This window comes from Battus philenor, unplaced genomic scaffold (assembly GCF_028537555.1).
Source record: "Battus philenor isolate CCGP_79_NKW_IND1 unplaced genomic scaffold, ilBatPhil1.0.hap1 SCAF_23, whole genome shotgun sequence".
NCBI classification, from domain to species: domain Eukaryota; kingdom Metazoa; phylum Arthropoda; class Insecta; order Lepidoptera; family Papilionidae; genus Battus; species Battus philenor.
The window spans coordinates 8,513,028-8,529,689 of NW_027181686.1; the positions used below are offsets into that span (position 1 = coordinate 8,513,028).

Genomic DNA, 16,662 nt, shown 5'->3' on the forward strand with positions numbered 1-16,662 from the left:
TGTTGTTATTATTAAAAAATCTATTTATTCATGATCCATTATTCTTAAGAGAGGTTAAGCTTTTATGAAGTAATAATTCTTGGGGGTTGGATAAAATGTAATATGATATAACTAGGAGAGAAAGAAATATTTCAGGTAACGTATTTATGGAACGTCGTTTTTTTCTTTAAAAATCTATATACCTGAGAGCGTAGCAAAGGTACGTTGATGTCGTCGGTGGCATCTGAAGGTTGGTTCGTCAGCAAGCAGCACACGAACTGCACGCCGCCCGCGCCGCACCGACGCAGCGTGTCCACCACGCCGTCCGCCACGAACTTCGCTTGCAGCGCCGTGGAGCGTCTTTTCATGCCCGCCGTGCCTGTTCAAATGTTCCCTTACTAACTGTACTTATGCTTAACTAGTAAAAACAAAATTTCCCTACAATTTTAAAATTTCTGTTTACCCTATTCTTGGAGGAATTAATATTAATAAACTCATTTTAGTGCTTCTGAAACTGCTGTACTAAGGTTGCTTAACGCTTCGTTCCGTTTGTCTGCCGTCAACGGTCAGTGACGGTGCTCATGTTTTTTATACCTCGGCCCACCTCGCCGAGTTATATAGTAATTAAGGTAAATAACAGCTACGACGTAGTCGACGAAATAATAAAGAATTAAATTTATAATGAATACGTATGCGAACAGCGAAACCTTTCTATTACACGCTAAAGGATTAAGGTCTGTAAAAAGCGAATATCAAGTCATTTCTGAAGTGAGTTTCCGATGCAGTATTATTGGTAGGATCATTAAAAAATTGGTTAGGTAGGGGGAGGAGACTGGTCGGAAGTGAAAACCAAAGTAAAACCTCTTGTAAGACCTCCTTAAAGCTGTAAGCGGGTCAACTGTATCCAGCCTCTCTCACAACAAAGCGAAACGGCACGCACGGTCAATCTTTGGAATTGTAAGGTCTTTGCAAACAAATTGACACCATACAGCTTATGGAATAAAGTTTAAATTCTCTTACCAGATGTCAGAGTCCGTCGTATAGAGGAGGCGCGACGGAGCGTGGACGCATCGCCCACCGCAGCTGACCACGCGCCCACACCGCATGCACCGCGCGACCACGACGACAGTCGCCCGATGTCTTCGCTGCATATTACAAGTCTTCTTAATATACCATAAACGAGATTATAATTCCATAAAGTTTAAGGTGGCTTCCAAATATTTAAATGGTATTACCATTTAAATTAATAGATTCTTTTTAAAATTCAATCAACTAAAATCCGTAGATTATATATATGTTTTAACGTGATAGTAGAATTGAACCACAGATAAAATATTACAATTATTATATAATATATGAATTAAACAATTCTCACTTCTGACTTTCCTGCAAGAGAGTATGCGCTTTCTTCGTGACCGGATTCTCCCTGCTCGCTTTAACCCAGCCCGTGACGTCGTATAGAACTGGATTAGTGCCCTGTAGAAAAAAAAGATTCGACTTATTATTTCTTCAAAATACGAATTACTCAACAGTACCTATGAATAGTTATTGGTGTTTTAGTAGGAGTTGCTTTTTAAACTTTATTAGAGCGTAAAGTTTAAGGTTACATTAAAATACGAAAGGGACCTAATAAAGTTGGCTTTATAGGTATTTTACAGCCTTTTTCTGATGCTATTAAATTATTTACTAAGAAGCATACTTTCCCTAATTATTCTAATTATATATCTTATTATTTTTCTCCTGTTATTAGATTTATTATTTCTTTAATATTATGAATGTTAATTCCTCATTATTTAAATATGCTTAGATTTAATTTAGGAGTTTTATTTTTTTTATGTTGTACTAGTTTAGGAGTTTATACTATTATAGTTGCTGGTTGATCTTTTAACTCTAATTACGCGTTGCTCAAACTATTTCTTATAGAGTTAGATTAGCCTTAATTATATTATCAAGAATTATTTTAATTATAGATTTAAATTAATATCTTTTTTTATCAAGAAATAATTTTATGTTTAATTTTAATAATTTCTTTGAGATTATGTTGAATATCAGCTAGAAACTCCTTTTCACTTTGCAAAGGGAGAGAGAGAATTAGTTTCTGGGTTTAATATTGAATACAGAAGAGAGGGGTTTGCTTTCATTTTAACAATAATAAACAAATATTAACAAATTTATCATCATCATAATTATTTCAAACGTATTATCTGGACATACTAGAAGGGGCCTCTACCCAGCGTCTCCTGACGATCTTAACAAGGTCATATGTCTATCTTATGATCTGATATAGAAGTATGAAAATGATTATCACCTGCAAATGCTGCAAAACGAACTGCCTGGCGTGCGGTGACTTTTTGATTAGGTAGTGCGTGTGATGCGGTGCGCCGTAGTGCGAGAGCGCACGCTCCAGGAACGAGTCGTCAGACGAGCCGGGATACATGGACTCCTCATCCAGCAACCTGTACGATACATGAATTACTATAATACTATCGTAAAGATTACCATATATATGTAGGAAGGTCTGATTGAAAACAGAGGAGAATAATCATTCGTTTATTAATCAAAAAGTATTTTACAAACAAAATGCCTCAATATATTATACTACATCTTTAACAACCTTTGTATCTGCCTGTGTAAAGGAACACCTAAGCATTAAAAAAGGAAGAAGGTAACAGAATATTCAGTCTCTTCCCACATATTATTACTTTGGAAATTGTAGATATATAGATTTGTAAATATATAGAGTCTGGAATGAGAGTGGACATATCGATATCCAAATAACATGATAATAAAAGAATTAAAATTTCATTTTTAATATTCCAGTTTAATTCATTTAAATACGCCGTTTATATTAACATATTCCTACGATCATTTTCCGTAAATTATTTTCTGTTCGCCGATTTCCGTAAAAACTCACAATCGTTAATAACAAGTATTTCCATATTGAAATGTCTATTTTGTATTTGTTTATTTAATCTTTGTCGTACATTCACATGATTTAAAATGGTATTACAAGTAATAAGCAAAAACAATAATTGCATGGACTTGATTAATAAGTAGTAATATTGATCTTTACCAAAGTAGCCCCCGTCGATCGCCGTCTCTCAGGTCAGCTTGAGAACTGCGCACGATAGAGTTCTGCGGGGACTTGTCGAGCAGCTCCACCATCGGTCCGGGGTTAACCGTCTCCGAGAGCCAGTCTGATATAAAAAGCACAAAATTAAACATCTTTTTATAACATTTTCATACCATTATTGATGAATGATGTCTTCACCGATCGCGTTTATTATTACTTCAAAAGATAATGTCCACCGATAGCTGCGATAACACTTACCCTCTTCAGTTCCGTCGTCTAGAGTGATGCCTTCTTGTGCATATCTCTCACGCGGGGCGACCAGCATGGCGTCGTGGAAGACTGCTTGTAAGCGCTCCTAATTAATAAACATTAGTATCTTAATATTACTAAAATATAAATATTAATATAATAACAATAACACGCTAATAACAAAGTGGCAGTGGATCTCCGCAGGAGCCTTAAAGTTCTAGAGACGAGAACGCAAACTGGCAAGCACGCTGTAGGACGTCCATCCTCAAAGTGAACCGTATCTTTCGTTTATCGTCTTACGACGCTGGATGCAGACCTCTTTTAATCGGTTCTATAGGAAATCAGAAAAGACCATTGCTGGACCTCTCATATCCAGCAGTGGTATGAGAGGTGGCATGATGGTGGCGACAAACAGATAATAAGGTATTATAAAATGTATATGGCGTGTATACATACATACATAAATTATTGTAAAATTCTACAAACTTTAAGCAGACTAAATAAATAAAAAAAAATATTGTGTTTTAATTACTATCGATACCATTTCGTCTATAAAGTAAGCCTGTGAAAAGGACAAACAATGTATAGAAAGTGTTGAAAATCAACTATAAATAATTTACGTTGTGTATCGGATGGTATCTAAAGAAAGTTGTGGATTAAGTAATAGATAAAATAAATCAATAAGTGTGCGTGGAATTTCGTACCTGTAAATAATTAGACAAGAGTTTGGACAGCGAAGCGCCGCTCTGCTGTCCAGCGCACATCGGGTTGTCTGCACCGGGGCTGTCGAGTAGCAGGATCGACGCTGAGGTCCTTGCCGACGTCGACAGGCTCCTGGAAATCGATATTCATTTCATTGCTCATTTTAAAACTATTTTAACTTATTAGTTCTTGATCTTTTATATTCATTGCTTAAGAACACGCTCTTCCAGGAAAACCTTGGTTCGACAAGTTGCTTCCACGGGCCTTTGTGACTTCCATTTATAAGTGCTTCCGTTATTGTATGCCCGTCACTACCAGCACAGAGTACGCTTATCGGGTCGGTGATCGCCCTCGTGGTATCTTTGTCTCTACCTATCCTACAATCAGATTATCGAGACTCTCTAGATGCGTCTCAGCTATGAAGCCGAAGCAGCCCAGAATCCGCTTATAGCTGATGGTGGAGTGATTTTTAACTAAAACACTTGTATTTTAAGGAGAACGTAATTAATCATATTCATTTTGTATCATTGTTATGTTTGGTTAAGTAGTTATTATTTCAGTTTGCTGACCTGTTGACTAATGCGGCGACGATGTTAAAGGTTTCGTTGTACAGGCCGGTCACAAAGGCATCCAAAGCTTCCGAACCTGGTACTTCTCGTTCGCTCGAAGGGGATGGCGTTCTGAAATTAAAAATAATGTACTTAGAACTTTCTTATTAAATTCCTGTTTTTGGCACTCCATATGTAATTACCATATTGCAAGTTTATTTAATGTATAAAACGTCAAAATTTTATTTGTTTCCTACAAAATTAAACATGTATTTACAGGGATTGTTTGCGTAGTGTTCTTTTATTGCATTTTAATGTTTATTTACATCTGATTTCCAATCCTTTCTATCCTTTCGTGAACGCGCACATTATTTTTTTCTAGATTCAAAGTCCATTTAATTGAGATCACTATTTGTGCTTCTTCATTTGTCTATTTATGATTTATTTTCTTTTCTCGTGTTATTTACGATAAAGCATTAAATAAATATAAATTATGGTTACAGATGTAAAGCGTAGAAGTATAGTTAAAGGCGTAGAGCAAGAGGTCATTTCTACGGATATCAAATGGTTTATATTCATTACATAGATTTTTCTTTTTATACGCAAGAGCCATATAAAACAAACTCTTCTTTTGTGTTAAATGGCCCTTGTATTTAAAACCATTTATGTCGCTAAATATTTAGTAAATCAAGATGTAACTACCTTTTTGTGTGTATTAGGCATTACCATTTTTGTACATATCCATTTGACTCTGCATATATCTGTATATACTGATTCTTTTTCATTCTGTCATAGTCGATTACATATTACGACACAGATAAATAGGTGCCGCTATATTTTAAGATCAATCAACAGACATTGTAAAGGGAGGAGTAATATTCGGGGTTAAGTACGTAAGGTTTTATTAGTTATTTTGAATCACGTCAGGTTTTCACTTCGAACTTTTGGCATCTAAGAACAAATTTTTCTTTTCCTGATTACGCATTTAACAAAAAGAAGAATCAACGAATATCTGACTACTTTTTAAAATCAACTTTTTTTTTGTGTGTCCTCCACGGCCTATCGTAATTTGGATGTATTTAAATTAAATTTATATAACAATGTTAACCTACAACCTCCGAAAATTTAGACCTGACGGAGTAACGTCGAGTGTCTTTCCGCTTATTTTCGGAAGTATCCAATTTCTACCATTATATTATACATTTATGATTATTCCGATTACGTGAAAGAGAGATTAATACGTTAAGTAGTTTGAACAAATAAAACACACCTTAAAGCTGTGTTAGTTTGCGGCGAGGTGGGCGCCGGGGGAGCAAACACCGCGCGGGAAAGCTCGTCCACACCCACGCCCAGCAGGCGGGCGGCGCGGCTTGCACAGCCACTGCTGCCGAACTGGTACTTCAAACCAGAGCCAGCGTTCGCTGCGAACAAGAACAGTACGTAGTAACAGGATTCTTTCTAATGAATTATTCATTTGTTCCGTAGTTTTTCATTGAAATCTAAGCGATTAAGGATATTTTGTTGATGAAATTGACAGTTTAAATAATAGGTTTCATTGAACGTTTTCTACTGTTAATATCTTTGTAATGGTGCGTTTTTATAGCCAGAAACCAGCTAGGTGGGAACCAGTTGACATATATTTTCTACCAAGCACTGTCCCAACATAGGTGCGTGGGATACGAGATGAACAGAGTATACGTTAATTTAAAATTTTCGTTGTATCATTTGCCATTTTGTAAATGTACTATTTTTTTCCTTACTGTTTAGTGTAAAAATTCTCTTTGTCTTAAATCAACTTATATTACTAAAAGGTTTACAATATTACCCCAATTTTACCTTTGGTAACGCCAGACCATCCTAAATGACATATCGCAGCGAGAATCTTCCACACGACTGCTTGCTCAGGCTCTGTGACAGAAAGCGCTTGAAGCGCTTCCTTCAGCGCCGAGAACTCTGCAGGCGCTTCAGCCTTGTCACTGCTACTGATAAATGGATTAGGGGCATTCACAGGCGCCTGATCTAGCAGTAATTCTCGTCGAAGACGACCATCGCAGCCGTGGAATAAGCTGTAAATAAAACAAATAGCATTATTAATAACATCTATATTCGTAAACATATTCGCTCTGTAATCAAGGAGTCTGGCTGCCGAGCAATACGATCTAATCTTACTCTTCGAGTGTCGCAAAAGCTGTTTTCCTTTAGATGACAATAATTTTCAGAAATTAGTTCGCAAATTATATAATTCGATCGTAAACAAATATATTTTTCGATAAAAGAGTTAATTTTTTTAAATTATGGTCAAAATAAGATTTTAATAAGTAATAAGAGAGATAGAGATTAGAAGATAAGATTAATAAGTAATAATTTTAATAAGATTTTCAGTAAAAATAATGTTTTTTTCTTTCGTACAGTCTGCCAAACTAGATAATTGTTTAACGGCAGAGTATAGGTACTTCCAATTACTAGAGATTCAGCAATTAGCAAGTACTAAATTATAAACAAATTACGTGTTTGGAATATGTTTAGGAGTGGTATTTTTGTCAATATATCATCAAGTTTGTTCAAAAAGAAATATTTTCAAATTCGATAAAGCTCAAATGTTACATTCTTTTATATATATATATGTATATATATATATATATATATATATATATATATATATATATATATATATATGTATATATATATACATACACATATATATAAATATATATATATATATATATATATATCTTAATTAAAGTTACATTTACTTACGTATGCAAAGCCCTGAGAGGGGACTGTCCAGGTCTGAAGTCTGGCAGCAAGGTCTGCACGGAGGCGGACACCAATGCGCCGCCGCCGTCGAAGTCTAGTGACGTAAGCGACACGAAGCGTGACGCGTGTGGGTTTGAGCTCGTACTGCAATACAATCAAAAATCTCTTTTAATCTTAAATAAATAATTCGGTAAAAAGTTTCTTTGATCTAATCTTCTTTTATTCATAAAATATTTCTAAAAATCTCACCACGTTGTTACCATACATAAATTGAGAGCTATATATTCAGCTATATAATCACTTAGATATATATATATATCTTCTTATATTAAGTCGATATCTTTGGAACCATAAGGCGTAGAAACATGAAATTTGGCAAGAATATTGATTTTGCCGAACCCTCTGGTAATAATAACGAATTTTATGAAATTGCAATGCACCTGCAAGAGGAGTAGAGGTATAGTTTTTTTTATAAGCCTGTTGTCAAAATACATCTCTTTTATAAAACTTGTAATGTATTTATGGTACGTTAAATATGAGCTATAATTGATTTTATAAAAATAGACCAGTCAAATGACACCGCTGGCCCCGCGAAGCGATCGAGCGAGAGCTATTACTAAATAATTAGCAATTAGTATCTTTTCTCGTGATAATTAATTATTTATTAATATATTTTATTAATATATTTCTCGTGATAAATCTATTAAACCTAAAATACCAATAATAAGACAATAAGAGTTTTAATGGTAGTGATAACCTTAAATATTTAAAACTGCGCCAATGGATGACAGCATCATACTTTTGTTAACCAAGTAATTTCACTGACTACGTAGGCTTTGACCTACGTTGCCATGCTGCGTCGTCAAATATTAAATTTATCTTAATACCGCAAGCACTTAGCGCATTATATTTTGGAAAACTACATTTTGAACTAATTACATTTTTTCAATTGTTAACTTATAAAGCTTACCGACTGGATCCGAAGGCATGAAGCACGTCGAAGGCCGCATTCAAACGGTCCGGAGTGAGTTTCGAACCCTGGGTTGGATATGCACTCGCAAGGTACCACACGCAGTGACGCATAGCCGATGTTTTCCCTGAGCCAGATCTAAAAGTAAAAAAAAATAAGTGTTACGGTACTTTGCACAAAAAATTGCATTATTCTATAAAATTTACCTTAATTTTATAGAATATAATTATGAACTATAAATATACAATTCTTGCCCCAGAAGAGGACTTACAATATGGCATAGTTATGTAACAGGAAAAAATACACAGGAATCCATAGCAAAATTAAAACTGTGTTTCTAATACACTTCTAGACTTTTTTGTTGAACGATATAAAACGGAAAAACGGGAACAAGACACGATTTTTATTGATATAATCCCTTAAACATTTTTGATATTTTTTAAAGGAAGCTTGGAAATTGAAGATTTGCGCTCATAATCAATGCACAATACTTGATCACGTTCCCCGAGGAGGCGCAGTCTTTTGCCAGTACCTATAGTGTATGCCGCCATTCATTAGTTTTACTTGGTCAACGACATCCTTTACTATCTCTAATCCGAAGCCTCTTTTTTATTTTTAAATTTACCAAGTTGCTTGTTTCGATTCAGATGACATCACAGGACACTCAATACTTTACTAGGAGTTACTACTTGTTGAGATTCCTTTTGTTTTCAGTATGTTGTTTTGATTATACTCGTAAGTTTCCTACGTCACTTACATGGTCACAATTTCCTTAACTTCATTATAAAATATTACATTTGTACCACTAGTTTTTATTACTTGTTTGTATTTCAGAAAACACAAATAATATAGAAATTTTATATTAACTGGAGAGGTTAACATGTAACTTCTGTAATTTTCGTTGCCTAATGAGTAGTAAGTATCGAAATTGTAGTATTTATTAAAATTACGTAAGATCAAAGATACAACATAACTGTATCACCAAAAAATCTTTTTACCCATTATAGGTAAAATAAATCAACTACAATCTTGCCGTGGATGTTTTCATCATTATAAATCATACGGTAGACGCCACTGCAAGGCTTACTCCTCCCCGCGACCTTGACTATGTCGTCAGTCCGCCTGGAGGGGGGCCTAATAACGCGACGTCACTGGCCGCGCGATGATCGCCATTCGAGAACCTTTTGACCCCAACGACCATCGGGTCCCAAGAGCGAGGTACCCCACCCACGGCCACTTCAGCCAATTAATTCTTCGAACTACGTCAGTGGTCATGTTTTTCGGTAGATCTCAATGTTTTACACATTAAATAATAACCACTCTTATGTACATTGATTTAATAATCAATAGTTTTGTAAGCTTTAAAATATTCGGAAATCCTTTGTCGTATAAGTAAGAAATTAGAGGCGCGATAACAACTCTTGCTGTCTCCTGATCGTGACGTGGCCTGATGAAGAACCTTCACTGTCACCTTAATACGAGTAACATGACAGTCAATGTGAAGTTAACGATAAGTATTTACATTACTCTACCACTTTAATTGAGTATTATAATTATTTACTTATTATGGTATTGTATGACATCTCATATACTCACCTTAGGCAATTCATATCTTAATTTGAACACGAAACTCGAAAGAAAATTCTTCTCTCTACCGTCGACATTTAATTTTAAATTACATTTTTGTATCAATAGATAGATGTATTTTATATTCATTGCTAATGTTAACGTTTCTCGGACTCCTTTTAAGTTACTTTCTTAAATAACGTCTCTTCACTAAACTGGTTTTACATAATGCGCGTTAAATAATAACACACAATACAACAGGTTGCGGACACCTTGAACTTTGAATGAAACAGCGGTGTTGACAAGAAATAATGTTAATGAAAATTATAAATTATGATACAATAGGAAACTGTAATGATAATTGCATTGTATTAAGGTAAATACGAGTTCTTTATAAGCTCGAATGTTCGGAGCGTTGACACAAGGAGTGTATTACATTTGTTGTTCTTAGTACTGAGGGTCGTGATCGCCTAGACACGGAATAATCTTCATTATACTGCGTTACTTGTTTCTATCTTTGGCATCGTGAAGCGTAACATAAAGATTCGTGTCAAGAGACAAGTGCATTTGGTCGGACTAACTGATGGCAATACTTCTCGAACGTTTGCCTTTGACTTTTCCGGTCGTCATCAGTTGTTCGAGGTTTTGGTCTTTTTTCCTGGATGTAAGGCCGAAAAACGGCAATAATTGATGTCGGTAGACGGACAAATACGTGATTTTGATATTGAGATCGCACCGAAGAGACTCCTTGGTGCGAAATGTAGTTCACAGAATTTAAAGCATTTTCCTTTAGTATCACATATCGATACCGATCGTTCCTTTACAAGGTTTACGTTTCGAGCTCCAAAGTGAATATAGAGATCATAGATATATTAAGAAGTTTATTTCGGTATTTCTCATGATGTAGCAGTTTTTCTTATATATTTCAATACTTTGTGACGCAGCAACATTTTGCAATATCTATACACCGTCGTAGTTTTTTTTTTAATGTATCCTTTATTGCCGATGATAGAGCCATGGTAAGTGAAATTTTCAACCTTATAATAAATTCCTAAATATTTCGTGAACAGAGGTAATATTAAGTATAACTGTCGTAATTCTTTCCTACCACTAATTGCGATAAAACGACTGGCCTAATGAAAGATTTGTCTCCAAAACAGAAGTCGAAAGTTGCCCTATTCACCGCCATCATATTCAAAACTCAAAAATTCTTTACTCAAACTAATAACATTACTTCTCTTATTGACGTCAAGATAAATCGACAATTTATTCGGATGATAAACGCGTCAGACCTGAGAAACATAGCAAGACGATATTTATAATAGCCTGGATGCGGACATATCATTCCCAAGGCGTGCAATCTTCTATGAAGTCATTTACAATGTAGAGACCATTAGCACACAGACAATCTTTGATTTTTTTTTATCTAGCTATTAGATCTGAACATTATCTGATACTATTGTAAAAGATTAACCATAGAAATATATCTAAGAAGTTGAGTCTTATTTATACAAAATTTATTTCATAAAAGACACATTTACCTCAAAGCGACGATCGCACTTAATTAGAAATAGGCATATCACTAATCATTAAATAAAAACGCTTCATATTTTTTCATTATAGTACAAGTCTAGAAATCTTGATTAATGTTCTAGACATTCCAGTTAAATCTGCGTGCAGAGCCCGGTTAAAAGTTAGAAATATAATACTCTAACGTCTCAATGAAATGAGAGACATCTCTTCCTGTCTGCTACGCTACTCAGCAGATCATTAAACTGTAGTTACGTGTTATTGAACAGACTGAAGACACTAGATATTTAGTATTAAATGCATTGCGTTCGCTTTGAGTGGTGGTTTTTATATGAAGATACATTTTTGAGACGTTAAAACATAAACTCATTTAATATTATAAAAATGATACATTATTACATATTTTTATTACATGATTTTAATAACATTTCGATTTATTTGACAATTTTTAAAATCGACGTTATAAAACTAATTAGCAAGTGAACCAGTTGAAATTTCACTTTTTGACAGTTATGATGAGCTTCGAGATTCTTACAAGAAAACATTTTTATTAACTTTCTCAAAGTGATATTCCTCTACGTATCAGATTTTAAGATATGAGTTTGACAATGGTAACAATAAGAAAAATAGACAGTTACATTAGGGTAAGCAATAGAAGTAAAGATAGTTTGTTATTCCTTTCTCTAGGCTTATTTAAATTAGTAGTATTCCCGTGTAATGTCTCCTCGTTATTGTGTAATAAATATAAAAATGTATTAAACAAATACATGTTAAAAAATTCTATTTTAGGGTAAATGATAATATCGTTACGGATACAGTGAACAGGACTACAAAAAAATAAAAACTCGTCCGAGTTATCGGTTCTTCTCAGATATGCATTTGGAACCCTCATAGCTTTAAGTTGAAGGAAGCTATTACACCTCTGTAATCTGGTTTAAGACCAGTCTGATTTTGGTTTCTATCAAACTTGGGTTTTTCAGATATTCTTTAAGGCATTAATACAATATTATATTTAAATATTAAATTAATATTAAACATAATATAAGACGACAAACCTGCCAAGGAAGACGATTGCGCGATCTCGTCTAGAGGCCAGCATACAGCGGTGCGCGGACTGGGCCGCAGCGAACACATGCGGAGGCATATCGTCGGCGCGGCAGCCGCGGAACATGGCTGCCACCTAACACACAGTCATTTTCTTAATAATTATTTTAATTTGTGGCTAGTGGTTGCAAATAATAATCCCATCCATCCCCACGGTGTACAAAAGTCCTTGTTGCGGTTGTCGAAAAACGCATACAGACCGCAAGTGTTTTTTTTAGAAATCTATTGGAGTGATCCATGTCCAGTAGTTGCGGTTTGACAGCTGAAATTTTGATAAGCCTGGTCTAGTCAAATCGGCACACGGAGCACGAATACAGATATAAACCTTCATAGTTTTATTTTATGTTAAAAGGTGTAAGAACCTTTTAGAAAGTAGAAAAATTATTTGGTTCTGTGTATTCATGATTTAGGGACTTCATGACGCTCTACACATTGTAAAAGATACACCTGACTAGTGTAACATTATTAAGAAAACCCTAACGGGTCACGATACTACTACTTAATTTGGTAATAAACATTTTACTTTTTCGGTGTAAATTGGTGCCGTCCGTCTCGGTGGCCCGAGTACCAGGAGCGCATGACCGGCGCGGGCGTGAGGCAGCCCCGCCGCAAATCTCGACCGCAGCACGTTCAGAGCCCCGCATTCGTTGAGGCAGCGCAATGACGCTATATCCTCGCAGCGCTCCAGTTGGGGTGGATTTGCCTGTAGATATTGAAATATATTTACTTAATAACAGTAGCCTATTACATCTGTAGTATGAAGAGTAAGTTCACTTGTCAAAAGGTTACGCTATGTCAAACATATCGACCAAGCAAATAAATGATGAAGGAAAACATGGTCGGGTAAGAAACAAATTTTTGAACCAAAATCTGAAGATTATGTGATCCACGTAGCGGATTAGATCATATATCTTTTATCGAAAATGTATCTAGAGAAGACTTTCAGAGAAGTAAATACATATATATCATTATAAAATTTACTACTGATTTCAATATAACTTCAACGAATTTAAAATATATTTTTCGGCATTAAATGTTTCTTTTTATTGGCCCACATGAAAACCTTTAACAATTATTCGAAAACTTGAATCTCCATATTCATTTATTAACTTGTTTAAAAGATACTTCACCTATATGAAACAACGTTTGGGTGAATAAATAACCCTTAGGAAATTTCTCAATAAAAATTCATCGAATGATTATAATTTGATATGTGAACCAAAAGATCAGAAAACTAAACGTAATGGTTGAACATAAATGACACGATTGCGAGAACATATTCAAGCAAAGATTAACGGGTTAGATATTAAAATTCGTCTGACGACCCACTAATATATTACATAGGGAATTAAATGAGGCAACACGGCCAACAGAAAGTCATTTGTAAGTAAATTTACTCGGTAACCGGTCGAGATGGTAGAAATTACAAAAACTCATTATGTAAAGATAGACGATCGATCTTGGCTTTTTCGCAATCGTAGCATTGATATATTGATGCTTATTTTATCAGTAGTTCACGATGATCTTAAAAAATTTATAGATAAAAGGCATTTATTTTACAAGAAATTCCTCTAAGCGGAATTCTTTACCAATATCTTCAATGAACATCGTAACCTCTTTCAAAAACTAAACCACATTTTAATTTTTTTATTTTAACTAGTTTCATGAGGAAAAATTAAGAAAAGCAGCTTTTCTGTCCAGCATTTTAAACCAGCTTATCATTTAAATTTTGCGTACAATTATATTGAGATTTAAATCTCTTACCTTCTCGAGATCATCTTCGTCAACCAGCAGCGATTCCCCAGTTTGCAAGACGCGTACTCTGGCCCTTCCTGCGTCGCCGTCGCCTTCCCTCACGACCGCCGTGAAACCGCCTCGGTGGGCCAACCACATGTGACCTGCTTGCAACCATTCCTGCTCGCAAGCCAACTGTTCTTCGGATTTTGCCTGCCGAACATTCATACATATTAAAATGATAATCCAATTACAAACATATAGAGTTTAAAAATTTAATGAACATTTATGTACTTGAAAGTTTAATTTTAAAATAAAACAACATAAAATAATTATTTAAAACCATACACACCGATAAACCTACTTCGATACTCTACTGACACGCAGATATAAAGTGTAATAGTTAAGACACCTCGCATCATCGAATCAAATTTAATGGATGCACCGAACACTACATTAAGAAAAAAATTAAATAAAGTTAATGACCTGGTAATGAATTTGTTACAAACTTAAACACAGAACTTACTAACAACAAATAAAATAATTGCAGCGTGAATTTGCTGGAAACGTTGGCGTTAGTTTTTTGTATTAAATGCAAGTTATATACAGAATTATAAATTGAAAAAAGTAATCTGAATTATATTTATTACACTAATGGCTCATTTATAGAAAATTTTGTATAATAAGAAAAGAGAGCTAATCTGTAGCCCGTTAACAGTAAAGTGACACTATAGTTCGGAAATTGTAATAATATATATGCGCATGAAAATCTCAAGACTAGGCGTCACGGTACAAGTATAGCGAGGTCGTCTTTCCGAAGCGTTCGTAACTTTTTTAATAGAAATAACTTCCAGATTACAGCAGTAGCATGCACCTAATTGAAAATTTTGAATTCAAGTCAAAACTCAAAATACCTGTTAATTCTGAATTGCCTTGAGTAGAAGGTGATGTTGAAATCGTATTGGTTTTAGCCACTCAGTCATTCTCAAGATCTAACGAGATTTTAAAGAAATTTCTATCCAGATGAAATCGCCATAAAGATACACAACAACTGGCGCAACTTTTCAGTATTTGCAAAAAAATTTGCAATTCGTTGGCATCCACTTTTGTAAGATCCTACCAATACTGCTTTGAAGTCCGTTCTAGAAATGAGCTAATGTCTTTTATTTTTCACAGACCTAAATCCTATGATAGATTATAGAGAGATTTAGCATTTAAACCTCTCGTTCATACCTCTACATCACACCAAATTCATTGTTAATTTATTACTAGTTATTTTGTTGACGAGTCCGTATTAGGTACGTGCGCAACTAAGGTTTTTATTTTAGAAACAGAATTCCCAGGAAACAGTATCTGCTATTAAAAACACATGTTTCAATAACCACATAAATACGACTGTCCGGTCTAAAAGACGTTGTATTTACGTAATAAATGTAGCATTGTGTCCTTATTACATAATGTACACATTAAACAATTTACAGTAGTCAGCGACAAGTCATGATCAATCATTTATAAAGCTGCAAAATTTATGTTTGCAGAAAATTGCTTTAAAGGCCACTGCGCTGTAATTAGGGACGCTGATGTTTAGAACAAAAAAGATGTAATGATATTATTATAATAAAACATTAATTTTAAAATTATACGCCAATACCAACATTTAACAAATAATGTACTGTTATTATATTCTAGTAATGAATAATAATTTATTGCAGATCTTTAGTTCTATATACACACGAGATAAGAAAAGAAAGGGAAAGTGTGAGATTGACAGTTATATAAGGCCAGTGTATTTTATCAAAGATGACCACTAAAAAATTGGTTAATTCGAACCGTAGCTTCATAAAAATATTGAAGTAAAATTTATTAGACCATTAGACAATTTACCTAATGGAAGAAAATAAGAATTATTTCATTTATAAACTATTTAACAAAATAAAAATATAACAATATCTTTTAAAATGAACTGCTTTGTTATGAAAAAATAAGTTATTTGATCAATTGTTAATACAGAGTCAAAATAAAAGTTTTGTTTAAAATATCATTAATACAAAATATCGATTAAAGAACTCGACCTAGTATATAGAAAAACACGACATATATGCATTGTTGTGATTATATCTCTAAAGTTACAAATAAAACGCCGAGTAATAACAATATAATAAATTATTCCAATACCACGTGACGAAAAGTAGATTCGCAAAGCATTTAAGATTGTATACACCGCTAACAATTGCGTACGGTAAAATAAACCTCTTCAGTGAATCTCTATGAAGTTAAGCAAATGACGCTTAACGATGCAACTTTCTATGCCTCCGAGAACATCACTGGTATTAATAGAACATATTAGCGGACATACGCGATTTCGTAGACATGACTTTCAACACATTACTGTCTGGATGTCGACCTACGTACGTCTTAACCATTGCCAATGCTACATTTATGTAATACTC

The 16,662-nt window shown here is 34.4% G+C and overlaps 1 protein-coding gene and 1 pseudogene across 2 annotated transcripts in view; one reads left to right on the plus strand and one right to left on the minus strand.

Annotated features, from left to right (window-relative positions):
- Mhcl (Myosin heavy chain-like) overlaps positions 1 to 16,662 on the minus strand; it is a 253,705-nt gene that overhangs the window by 115,103 nt on the left and 121,940 nt on the right. For both annotated transcript variants that reach the window (XM_068767408.1, XM_068767409.1), the window contains 15 exons: positions 14,243 to 14,425; positions 13,002 to 13,181; positions 12,430 to 12,554; positions 8,279 to 8,416; positions 7,309 to 7,452; positions 6,388 to 6,617; positions 5,822 to 5,972; positions 4,573 to 4,683; positions 4,006 to 4,135; positions 3,311 to 3,407; positions 3,053 to 3,176; positions 2,288 to 2,435; positions 1,355 to 1,455; positions 1,000 to 1,124; positions 183 to 358 (listed from right to left, as the gene is read on the minus strand). In XM_068767408.1, coding sequence (XP_068623509.1) covers positions 183 to 358; positions 1,000 to 1,124; positions 1,355 to 1,455; positions 2,288 to 2,435; positions 3,053 to 3,176; positions 3,311 to 3,407; positions 4,006 to 4,135; positions 4,573 to 4,683; positions 5,822 to 5,972; positions 6,388 to 6,617; positions 7,309 to 7,452; positions 8,279 to 8,416; positions 12,430 to 12,554; positions 13,002 to 13,181; positions 14,243 to 14,425 — 2,163 coding nt within the window. The remainder of the gene's footprint in view (positions 1 to 182; positions 359 to 999; positions 1,125 to 1,354; positions 1,456 to 2,287; positions 2,436 to 3,052; positions 3,177 to 3,310; positions 3,408 to 4,005; positions 4,136 to 4,572; positions 4,684 to 5,821; positions 5,973 to 6,387; positions 6,618 to 7,308; positions 7,453 to 8,278; positions 8,417 to 12,429; positions 12,555 to 13,001; positions 13,182 to 14,242; positions 14,426 to 16,662) is intronic.
- Positions 1,518 to 2,145, plus strand: LOC137924330 (NADH-ubiquinone oxidoreductase chain 1-like; annotated as a pseudogene).